General features: G+C 35.9%; 2 protein-coding genes across 2 annotated transcripts; both read right to left on the reverse strand.

Annotated features, from left to right (window-relative positions):
• Nucleotides 1–297: 297 nt before the first annotated feature.
• On the reverse strand, nucleotides 298–9483 carry LOC133035832 (uncharacterized). Its single transcript, XM_061112197.1, has 2 exons — nucleotides 9355–9483; nucleotides 298–3327 (listed from the first exon to the last, which is right to left on the reverse strand). The coding sequence occupies exon 2, from the start codon at nucleotides 3285–3287 to the stop codon at nucleotides 2358–2360; it is 930 nt and encodes a 309-aa protein (XP_060968180.1). The 5' UTR covers nucleotides 3288–3327; nucleotides 9355–9483; the 3' UTR covers nucleotides 298–2357.
• LOC115710849 (WEB family protein At1g12150-like) lies at nucleotides 9219–12066 on the reverse strand. Its single transcript, XM_030639203.2, has 2 exons — nucleotides 11925–12066; nucleotides 9219–11698 (listed from the first exon to the last, which is right to left on the reverse strand). The coding sequence occupies exons 1-2, from the start codon at nucleotides 12027–12029 to the stop codon at nucleotides 10328–10330; spliced, it is 1476 nt and encodes a 491-aa protein (XP_030495063.2). The 5' UTR covers nucleotides 12030–12066; the 3' UTR covers nucleotides 9219–10327.
• Between the last annotated feature and the right edge of the window lie 580 nt (nucleotides 12067–12646).

Genomic DNA, 12646 nt, shown 5'->3' on the forward strand with positions numbered 1-12646 from the left:
TCAAACTAGTTATAATTAAAATAGAACTAGTTCTCTATAATAGTGTTATAATGAATAAAAACAAACAATACGAAAGAACGGAAACTGATTATAACTAAAATAGAACCAGTTATATAACATAATGAATACAAACAAGTAACACGCAATAACTCAAACCGACTATAATTAAAAACAAAGACGAAATCAGTTTCTAAAACATTGAAATATAAATTAAAGATAAAACTAATTTCACAATAAAATATTTCATAACATATAATACCTCATAAAACCTGTTATAATTTTTTTTTTTTTAAAAAAAAAAAGTGGGGATCAAATGTCTCGGATATAATAAAAATAGAGCCGATTCTATAACATAATGAAAAAAAATAAATAACACAAAATAACTCAAACCGGTTTTAATTAAAATATAATCGGTTCTGTAACATAATGAATAAAAACAAACAACACAAAATAATTTAAACCAGTTATAATTAAAATAGAATCGGTTGTATAACAGTGTTATAATGAATAAAAATCAATAATACGAAATAACTCAAAACCGATTATACCTAAAATAGAACCTGTTATATAACATAATGAATACAAACAAGTAACACACAATAACTCAAACCAATTACAATTAAAAGACAAAGATAAAATCAGTTCTTAAAATATCAAAACATAAATTAAAAACAAAACTAATTCCACAATAAAATACCTCATAAAACCGATTATAATTTTTTTAAAAAAAAAAAATAACTGGGGATAAATTCTGCATAAGTATGAAAAGAACCGGTTCCATAACAAAATAAACAAACACAAATAATAACACACAATAACTCAAACATAATATAAAGAAACCGGTTATATTCATCAACTAGTTAAAAATTTGGAACAAATAAAAAATTGATTCCGTAAAGCAACTAAGATAAAAACTCACGCACAAAAATCAGTTAAATAAAATAAATAAATCAAAAACCAGTTTCTTGAATTAACTAAATAAAAAATCGGTTCCTAAAATAATTAAATTAAAAACTAGTTTTTGAAATAAATAATTCAAGAATTATTTTTTGAAATGACTAAATCAAAAACTAACTGAGACATAAATTAAAATAAGACTGGTTCCACTCAACATAACTAAAAATAAATAATACACAATAGCTCAAAAAATCGATTATAAACTAAACTACTAATACAAAACTACTTACATAAACTAATGCAGGTTCCACAACAAAAGGAATTAAAACAAATAATACAGAATAACTCAAACCGATTATAATTAAAATAGAACCGGTTATATAAAATTAAAGTGAAAATCAGTTCCTAAAATACTGAAATATAAATTAAAAACAAAATTAATTCCACAACAAAATACCTCAGAACACATAGTACTTCATAAAACCCGTTATAATTTTTTAAAAGAAAAAAGTGGGGATCAATTCCAAAAAATATTGAGTCATAAATATAAAAAGAATTAGGTTCATAACAAAATAAATAAATACAAATAATAACACATTATAACTCAAATATAATATAAAGAAACCGGTTATATTTATCAACTAGTTAAAAATTTAAGACAAAAAAAACTGATTACATAAAGCAACTAAGATAAAAACTCACAAACAAAAACTAGTTAAATCAAATAAATAAATCAAATTAGAGAGCATCAAAGATTAGATAGTTAAGCAAATGATTAAACACAAAATACCATCAAAGTATTTAGAAAGAGACCTACTTTCACAGAGAAAAACAAAAAAAAAAAAAAAACAAATTATTCCAAAACTAAACTATCAATGAAAGCAACCCAAAGATCATCATTCATACCTTGCTGGAAGAATCATTAGAATCCTCCATGCAACACTTCAGACATTTTGCTACCAGTTTTGCAATTAAATTTGACGTTTTTAGAAATATGCAAAATATTGGACATAAGTTACACAAGTCTCTATGCTAATGAGAACACTAGCTTAAGAAGCAATTAAGAATCTGCAATATCTCCATGCTTCTTATAATCCGAGCTCGCAAGTTATATATACTTTTTTTTTTTTTGATGAAAGAGAGGGTGTGAACACCCTCAAAGCAAATCAATTAAACAAAAAAATCAAGGTTTAAACCAGTACAAACTGCCGAAAGTAAAGCTACAAGAAAAAAGACAACAAAAAAACCAGCAAGAGCATCCAAACATAGAGCAAACAAAAATAAAACTACAGAAGTAAATCATAATTAGGAAGATGAGAAGCAGCAGATTAGCCAGCGTGCTTCCTCCATTCGATGTAATCTGAAAGCACAGTAGGGTCCATATCCGTAGGCGTTGTTAAGCCTATTTTCCTTGTCTCCCTCGCCCAAGCAGCAACGTTGTGTGCCATATAATTACACCTTCAATTCACATGACCAATGCCCCACCCAGTCAACTGTGAGCACACCTGATGGAAGCGCTTTCGTATATCCGTGAGTTTGAAGTTGATATCCTTCCTTGATTCCATGGAAAGATCTGTGGCTACCTCCATGTTGTCACTCTGAAAGATCACATTCTTGACCCTCATCTTATGCATTAACTCGGCCGCCATGCAGACTGCAAGCCCTTCCCCAATCAGCAGGTCAGTGGAGAGGCTTCTCTCAGTTTTGATGTTGACAATGTTGCCTTTGTCATCTCGAACCACCGTTGCAAGAACCACACCGTCCTCGTCCACAGAAATATCACAATTGCAGCATAGCCACAAGTCGGGTGGGGGGCGCCATTCACAGAATTCCGTCACCTCATTGCAAGCCACCTTCAGATGATCTCTAACTTTATTGTTAACATTCAGTAACACCTTCTGAGGCGGGCATCTCAATTGAGAATGCACAATAGAATTTCGTTCAGACCACACAGTTTCCGCCACACATAGAGCAGTGATCAAAATCTCTTGGAAAGTGAGATTTGGGGGTCTATTGAAGTCCTCCTTGAACCAATTCTTCCAATGTTCCCAACAGTTCACATCAACCAATTCAGCCCGAAGCCCCATAGGTGAGTTGAACCATATGGCTTTAGCCAAATTGTATTTCCATAGCAGATGGAAAATTGTCTCGACATCCTCCCCACATATAGGACAGTACACATCATTCAGTTCCATAAATTGAGCTATCTTACCTCTTGTTGGGAATGCATCCCTCTCAAGCTGCCACCAAATGAGTTTAAGACGAGGATGGATTTTGGATGTCCATAAACACTTCCATTTTGCATCCGCTGGGGTAGTATGTGTGATACCTTTGACACTCCGGCACGCCGATTTAATTGAGAAGAGTCCACGAGGTTCTCCCATCCACATCCAAGCATCCCTTGTGTCATCCCTTGATTGATCTTATTACCTATATATATTTTTATAATTATTTTAAGACATTACAAATGTGCAATAACTATATATTTGATTATATATGTGTAGCATAGTGCTATGTTATTATTGTTGATTAACTTTGCATTATCTACGGGCCATTTTACACAGTTTAAAATCTTACAAAAGCAGTTGAAGAATCTTCAGAGAAAAAGAAGTTTTATTATTAGTGTCCATATAATTTTTCATAGATTTGTAATGAAATAATCTTGGCTAAAGTTGATGAGATCATGTGTTTTGAACTGTATATATAGAAACAAATATTGGAGCAAGATAATGAGCACATTTTTCATTTGATGAGAGTAGATATTTCTAATTATATATATGTATATATTATAGACATTTACAGGTGATAACCAAAGTCAAGATTAGTTGGTTTTGTGTCTTGAGTCTGTTATTTCTGTTTAGATTCTGTTAAAGCCACTTGTAATCTTTCTGGCAATTCTGTTATAACTAATTGCTTTGTATTAGTTTGCTGCCTTATTGGGCTGTATAAATATCAATAAAGTCTCTTGTAAGAGACAAGCTTTGCTTCTCAATTTTCTCTCTGTTCTCCTCTGTTCTGTTTGTTTCATGGTATCAGAGCCTTTGACCTCTGTCAATGGCTTCCTCAGGCGACAACTCGTCTCCTGCAAGCATCTCCGATCCAGTTGCACCCTCTGCTACTACCTGGAATCCCTTTTCTCATTCCCTGACATCTTCTCTCACGATCAAGCTTGATCGAAACAACTTCCTGGCATGGAAGTCTCAAGTTCTACCCACGGTGATTGGCCATGAGCTCGATGAAATCTTGCTCACTGACCAGTGTCCACCACGACACTTGGTTAATGGTGATCCGAACCCATCCTTTCAACAATGGCGCAAGAAAGATCAGCTTCTCCTTTCTTGGATCCGATCTTCAATGACTGAAGGCGTTCTTGGAACGGTGGCCAGCTACACTACATCGAATGCGGTTTGGACAGCCCTTGCACAAAAGTTTTCGAGTCAATCAAAGGCCAGATTACTACAACTCAAAAGCCAATTGTCTAATGCCCACAAAGGTAACCAGTCTATCTCTGACTATATTGATAAACTGAAAGTTATCTGCGATTCCCTCGCTCTTGCGGGTCACTCTGTATCAGATTTCGATTTGGTTCTTCATCTCTTAAATGGTCTTGGACCTGAGTTCGACTCCGTGGTATCTGGTATCACTTCGCGTAGTGATAATCTGTCCCTTGAAGAAGTTCAAGCCCTGTTATTGGCTCATGAAACCAGACTTGAACGCCATAACACTATGATGGATTTATCGACTAAAATGGCTGCCAATCTCACCTTTGGATCAAGAAATGGCAACTTCAGATTCAATGGTAATAATGGCAGAGGGTCTGGTGTTGAGTTCTCATCAAGATTCCCCACTCGTAGCACCCAACAATATTACAATTCCAGACCTGCGAACTCCAATCGCCCCCTGTGTCAAGTGTGTATGAGATATGGCCATACAGCCCCAACATGCCACTACCGGTTTGACAAAAGTTGGGTCACTCCCAAAGCCCCTACTGGAAATTCCCAACCTCAAGTTCATCTCACTGAACAGATTACTGAATATGAGCCTACTGCCTTTGTGGCCAACACTGTTCCTGACTTTGGTGATGATCAAGGATGGTTTGTTGACACAGGAGCCACTCACCACATCTCTTACAGTGAAGCTCCCCTTGATAATGTCGTTCCTTATGCTGGCCAAGAAACTGTGGCTGTAGGAGATGGTAAGAAACTCCTCATTTCCCACATTGGTAAAGCTTTCTTACCTGCCAAACAATCATCTTCTTTACATCTAAATTCTGTTTTACAAGTGCCTTCTATTACCAAAAATCTCATTAGTGTTTCTAAGCTTACTAATGATAACCATGTTTTTCTTGAATTCCATAAAACTTGTTGTTTTGTCAAGGACAAACAAACAGGGGCTGTCTTGGTCAAAGGGAAGCTTAAAGATGGTCTTTACCTTCTTGGTGATGATGGCTCCAACCTTTCTCACACGTCTGTGCAATGTCATCTAATTGAGTCAAATAGTACTTTAGTACCAAATCAATGTAATTCCCAATGTTGTCTTTCACAGTATGGTTCCACTGATTGTAACTCTATAGATATCAATAAAGAATTACTTTCCTTTTCTTCAAATTCCAATGCTGTTGTCTATAGTTCTACACTTTCTCATGATATCAACTTGTGGCACTCTAAATTAGGGCATCCATCCCCGGCCATACTTACTAAAATTTTGACTCAAGCTAATATTCCTCACTCTCTCAAAAACCTAAAGTTTTGTAATGCCTGTCAATTAGGGAAGAGTCATAGACTTCCTTTTCCATTGTCCACTTCTAGAGCTAGTCAACCATTAGAACTCATTCACACAGATGTGTGGGGGCCATCTCACATTGCTTCTCAAGATAACTACAAGTATTATATTGTTTTTATTGATGACTATAGTAGGTTTTCTTGGGTTTTTCCTATGACTGTTAAGTCTCAATCCTTTGAATTGTTTATTCAATTCAAAAGCTTAGTTGAAAAACAATTCAATCTTCCTATTAAGAAAGTTCAAGCTGATGGTGGGGGTGAGTTTCGGGTATTTGGCAAATTTTTGAGGGATCAAGGTATTTGGTTCCAACACTCTTGTCCACATACTCATGAACAAAATGGACGAGTGGAGAGAAAGCATAGGCACATAACTGAAACAGGTCTTACTCTTCTAGCTCAATCGGGCCTTGATATGTCATATTGGTGGCATGCTTTTCAATGTGTTACTTATAGTATAAACAGAATGCCTACTCATGTTTTAAATCATCTAAGCCCTTTTGAGTGCTTGTTTCAACAACCACCAAATTATAGCATCCTAAAAACTTTTGGTTGTGCATGTTTCCCTCACTTGAGACCTTACCATCACCACAAATTGGAGTACAGATCAGAGGAATGCATTTTCTTGGGGTATTCACCTAAACACAAGGAATATCTATGTGAAAATCCCACTGGCAGGAAGTTTATAGCTCGTAATGTGGTGTTTAATGAACTTCTCTATCCTGCCACCAGAATAACAAGTTCATCTCAGGTACATTCAGCACCTATTAATTTTCCCACTGCTCAATTTTCTACATCTCACAATACTGCAGCATCTAATCTTGTTCCTCACTGTGTTCATTCATCTGTGTTTCCTGAGCAACATGATTCTGTACCAGCAACTCGTGCACCCGCTGCAACAACAAATTCTGCCTCTGCACCAGCAGACATTGTTGCACCAGATACTGCAGTTACACCAGTTACAAGTCCTGAACAACACTCTCAAGATGCTCTTGCCACCACTACTGCTATGCATACTGATGTTCCTACTGTACCAGTGCTGTCTAATATTGCTTCCCATACACAAACAGTTTCTTCTACAGCCTGTCAGCAACCTGCCCCTGCTGCTGATGTTAACACAGGTGCTTCTGGCTCATCTATACCTCTGAGAACTCATCCTATGGTTACTCGGTCTCAAAGGGGTATCTATAAACACAAAGCTTACTTAGCTACTCGACATCAGCTTCCTGAGTCTCTTTTCCCAACTGAACCTAAATCACTTAAGGCTGCCCTCAACCATCCTGGCTGGTTTGCCTCTATGAATACAGAATTTAAAGCTCTTATGTCACAAGGAACTTGGACTCTTGTACCATATGAACCACACATGCATCTCATTGGGAATAAGTGGGTTCATCGGGTTAAGCTCAGTGCCAATGGTACTCTTGATCGATTGAAATCTCGACTGGTTGCTAAAGGGTATCTTCAAAAACCTGGCATTGATTTTGAAGACACATTTAGTCCGGTTGTCAAGCCGGTTACTGTGAGACTTGTTCTCACTCTTGCCATCTCTTTTCAATGGGAAATTAGACAGCTTGATGTTGCCAATGCTTTCTTAAATGGTCATCTTCAAGAAACCATTTACATGAGCCAACCACAAGGTTTTGAGGATCCAAAGTTTCCCACTCATGTGTGCAAACTTAATAAGGCACTTTATGGCTTAAAGCAAGCCCCGAGAGCTTGGAATGACAAGTTGAAGTCCACTCTCATTGACTGGGGATTCAAAGCATCACGGGCTGACACTTCTCTCTTTGTGTATGGCACTGGTTCGAATACTGTCATCCTTTTGGTTTACGTTGATGATATTCTTGTGACTGGCCCGAATCACTCTCTCATCCAACAACTTATATCTGATCTGAACTCTCAGTTTTCTCTCAAGGACTTGGGACAAGTTCACTATTTTTTGGGGGTAGAAATGCATCGATCTACTGAAGGTCTTTATATGTCACAAACAAAGTACATTACTGATCTCTTACTCAAAGTGCATCTTGAAGGAGCTAAGGCTTGTGTTAGTCCTACTTCTACAGCTCATAAACTGTCCCTCCACGAAGGAGCTCCTTTTGAAGATGTTACATTGTATAGAAGCACGTTAGGTGCTCTTCAGTATTTAACATTGACAAGACCTGATGTAGCCTATATTATAAACAAGCTGTCCCAGTTTATTCATGCCCCTACCCATGTGCACTGGGAAGCTTGCAAGAGGCTTCTCCGTTACTTGAAAGGCACCATCTCTGATGGCATTCTTATCGAACCAATTCAGCATATGTCCCTTTCTGCATATTCAGATGCAGATTGGGCTAGCTGTATTGATGACCGCCAGTCCACTGGAGGCTATGCTATTTTTCTAGGACCGAATTTGATCTCGTGGTCAGCTAAAAAGCAGCAAGTCGTTGCTCGCTCCTCCACTGAATCTGAGTTTCGTGCGCTTGCCAACACCGCTGCTGAAATCAAGTGGCTTCGTTCTCTTCTCAGTGAACTCCCTGTTACCCTTGCTGCAGTTCCCATCATCTAGGTTGATAACCAAGGGGCTGCTTCCTTGGCTGCTAATCCCATCTTTCATGCCAGGTGCAAACACATCGAAATCGATCAACACTTTGTTCGTGATCAGCTACTAAATAAGGAACTTGATGTGCGTTATGTCCCCACGGTTGATCAAGTCGCAGATATCTTTACTAAGTGTCTTCCGAAAGAGCGTTTTCACTATCTCAAAACCAAACTCAAAGTGGTATCTACCCCTTTTCGTTTGAGGGGGGATGATAACCAAAGTCAAGATTAGTTGGTTTTGTGTCTTGGGTCTGTTATTTCTGTTTAGATTCTGTTAAAGCCACTTGTAATCTTTCTGGCAATTCTGTTATAACTAATTGCTTTGTATTAGTTTGCTGCCTTATTGGGCTGTATAAATATCAATAAAGTCTCTTGTAAGAGACAAGCTTTGCTTCTCAATTTTCTCTCTGTTCTCCTCTGTTCTGTTTGTTTCAACAGGTGATTAATTATAACTTATAATATAATAATTATATAAAATAAAAATAGATAAAAGAGCACCAAGCAACAGCAGCAGCAACTTATGAGGAGCAGAATCAAGTATATGTGACAAAGATAGAAGATGTAGAGAGAATGGGAATGAATAATATTGGACACAAGTTACACAAGTCTCTATGCTGATGAAAATACTGGCTCAATAAGCAATTAGAAATCCGCAATATCTTTTAAAGCCAGACATACATTCTTACAATTAAATGCCTAACTTCTCAAACTTTAGTTCTATTGTTCTACAACTCATGCTGATCCCACACCAAAACCAACATTTATAAATCATAAGGATATGATTTCTTACTAATTTAAGTTTGTCTTCTAAAAATTTTCTATCTTTGTTTCACCTGTCTTTAAATTTTATGATAAAGCCAATACTCTGGATCACTCATTTATATTTTTTTATCAATATTGGGTTATGAAATGAGTAAATCTTAGGCATCAAATTTAACATACTCTAAACATAACAAAGCTCGAGGGAGACTATGCCATAAATTTCAATCAACCCTTAATCTTTAAAATCACAAAAACAAGTAATTAAATTGAAAAGAAGAAGAAAAAAATAAAATAGGAAAGAAAGAAAATTCAAAATTGTAGAAAAGGAAAACCTAACCTTGGTCTTTGACATACTCAACAAGAGAATTGCACTCAGAACACAAAGCAAGGCCTGTGAAATCCAGATCTTCACATTCTCTAGTAGTCAATTGCTCTTTCCCTGTTGTGTCCATTAAATACGCATACCCATTGCTCGAATTTAACACCCCCATATTTCTGTCTCCTTCGCTCTAAACTCTCCTTCTCTCTTTGATGGTCAAGGCAAGGAGTAGAGAAGGAATATTTATAAAAGGTCATGCCTGCCAGTTCCTAAAGTGAACTCGGCGAGAGTCGTTGGCAGTGCAGCTCCGGCGCCGTTACACTCGACCATGCCATAACCACAGTCCTCGGTGAGACAGGACCCGAACAACCCGTCGGAGCCAGGAAAGATTGAGAGGTGTCCTTTGGTAGCTCGAATCCTGTTCTGTGGAGTCTTGGAAATTATACGAACTCAACTTTCTAAACAATATAGCTCCAATACTCCTGAGTAACTTTTTGGGATGGAAAAAGATAAAATATGGGATTTGATAAATTAATTACAAAATTATGGCATATTAAATAGCATAAAAAAAATTTAAATGTGAAAAAATATCATAGAAGGGTGGTAAATCTATAAACTTTTTTATAAAATCCTGTAATTTTCTCTATACATATATCTATATATGTATTTTGGTGAGATTATCGTTTATCTTTTGATATTTATACTTTTCAATGTTGGTTGTTTATTATTTGAACCAGAAATGTCAACTTATATATAAGAAATCGAACAAAAACGATAGAGAAATTAAATAAAATTGAAGCTGAGTTTACTCAAATGAAGTTAACAGAACAATATGGTACCCTTACAAAACTTAAGATACACTCGTACACTAAGGGCAGAACAGAAACAACTAAAACAATAAAGATAGCACATTCAAATAAATCTTATATCAGTTTTTTGTTGTATGTATTTATTGACATGAGTGACATGAGCGAACTAAATGAAATCTGTACTAAAATTTCATGTTGAGTAGCTTATATAGTGGCTGATGATGAGTTGGTGGAGGGTTCTCACCAATGGAAGAAGAAATCAAATTTCTTGAGGAAGATGCCACACTTGGTACAGCAACCAGAGCCAATTTTTTCTTTTGTCTATCTTCTCTCCATTTTCTTAATTGATCCTCAATTGCTGCTTTAGCTTTCTCAGCCATTTCAGCTCGAAAATTGGCTTGTTCTCCTCGGTTTCGGAATTCAGCAACTTTAGCCAATGCAGCATCCAACTCCTTCCTCAAAGTTTCCAGCTCATGCTTGTTATCAGAAGTTGGCGCCCAAATTTGATCATCACCCTTTATGTGACCATCATTGCGATCTCTACTCTCTTTCTGAAGCTCAGTTTTCATTAGTGCTATCTCAACTTGAGCTTCTGTTTCTTTCCTCTTCATTTCATTAATCTCAGTTTTCGCCTTTAGTATATCATAAGTAAGTATTTCAACATCATCCATCAACTGGCTCACCAACTCATTTGCACTTCTTAACTCCATTTTTACTTGATTCACTTCCATTTTGAATGCCTCAATCAAAGCTTCTTGACTCAAGCTCTTTCTTTCCCATACTTCCAACTCTTCTCTAATTAGCTTCAGCTTCAATTCCGAATCGGTATCAGCAGCTAATTTTTTGGACAAGAATGTTAGCTCTTCATTTGCTTCTACAAGTTTCAACTCAAGAACATTGCCCAATATCATTTTGAAAACAAACTCACCTTCCATCTCCTCCATCATTTCAACATCTCTTTCCACATCTTCTAGCTTCTCTTTTGTTTCATCCAAAGCAATTTTAGCCAACTCAATTTCCATATCTTTCTCAGAAGCCATTGCAATCTTCTCTTTCTGAGCCTCACACTCAGAAGCCTTTAGCATAAAGTTAGCCTCATTCAGCTCAGAAATTTTGCTCAAAAGCTCTTGACACTTTTCTCTTTCCTCTGCTAAAGCTTTTTCCATCACTTCTACTTGTGTCAAAGCCTTCACCTCTGCCTCCCTGGCTGAATCAAACTGTGCCTCCTTACAAATAAGCTCTGCTTGAGTGGCCTTTAACTCGTTCGAAAGCTGCGCACAGATATTTGTAGCTTCTGACAACTGAACCGCCATCTCTTTCGCCTCTGATTCAAACTTTTCGATTCTAGCACTGGTGTTCTTGTACTCATTCACATATATTTCCCTTTCTATGTCAGAGTTCTCAATCAAAATGGAAAGTTCATCAACTTTTTCCTTAGTGTGTTCTAGCTTATGAAGGGTTTGCATATATGCAGCCTCCTTAGCTTCTAGTTGAACTTTACAATTTGCCAACTCTTTTAACACACATTCAAGCTCTCTATTTCTCTCACATTCCTACCAATGAAAAGAGAACGAAATCACATAAACTATATAGCTAATTTTCCTTTGTTTATTGTAAATCTACATATAAAACTACAAGATTAATCAGAATATAATGGGAAAGGTTATGATAGTAGTCAATGGAAATTGCATGTGACTACAATCACTTGAAATAAAACATGAAAGAAAATGAACTTAGATTCTTATAATTTAAAAGTTGGTAATGAAGAAGCGATCTTACATTGTTGGCAGTGAGCCAGTTATTCTGATGGTCACATTTCTCACTGAACAAGGATATAGCTGCCTGGACTGATTCAATTGGTTTGGTTGTATCAATCTCTCCCATATTTTCCAATCAATGTAAATATGTACTGAGAAACATTATTATACCAACAAAACAAAAGAGACGATCACTTAGTTTGACTGCTATAAATTTAATCGCTAATATTAAATGCAGAACAAATAAATTATGCATATTATAACATTATTTTTTGACAGTTGTTCTTTGTATTTGTCGTTTGGAGGACTCTACAAGGTCTTGTTGCCTTGATTTTTATCAAAACTTGTTAATCCTTAGTTCCAATCCTTATTTGTCGTTTTAGTTTATTTTTGGAATTTGAATTTTGTTGAGAAATGAAAAATGTAAGAAGGAAAATGTAGCACTAAAAAAGGTGTAGAGAACAAAAAAAATCATTTGGCATGCAAATTTTGAATTAAATCAAGTTCTTATTCTATACAAACATCAGAATATTATAAAATAATATAAAATAAAAAAAAGTAATAAGAGAAGAAGATAATGAGAGAGTGAATGATAATTTATCTATACTGTATTCCAATAAAGTGAATTTTTATTGATATAAAAATATGATTAGAATATAATGAGAAACTAAATCAATAAAAAAAAAATATATAATCAAGTGGTAATTAATGCATTAATTTAAACATTCATAATTATATTTTATA

The sequence above is a fragment of the Cannabis sativa genome, chromosome 3 (genome assembly GCF_029168945.1).
Source record: "Cannabis sativa cultivar Pink pepper isolate KNU-18-1 chromosome 3, ASM2916894v1, whole genome shotgun sequence".
Classification (NCBI taxonomy): Eukaryota; Viridiplantae; Streptophyta; class Magnoliopsida; order Rosales; family Cannabaceae; genus Cannabis; species Cannabis sativa.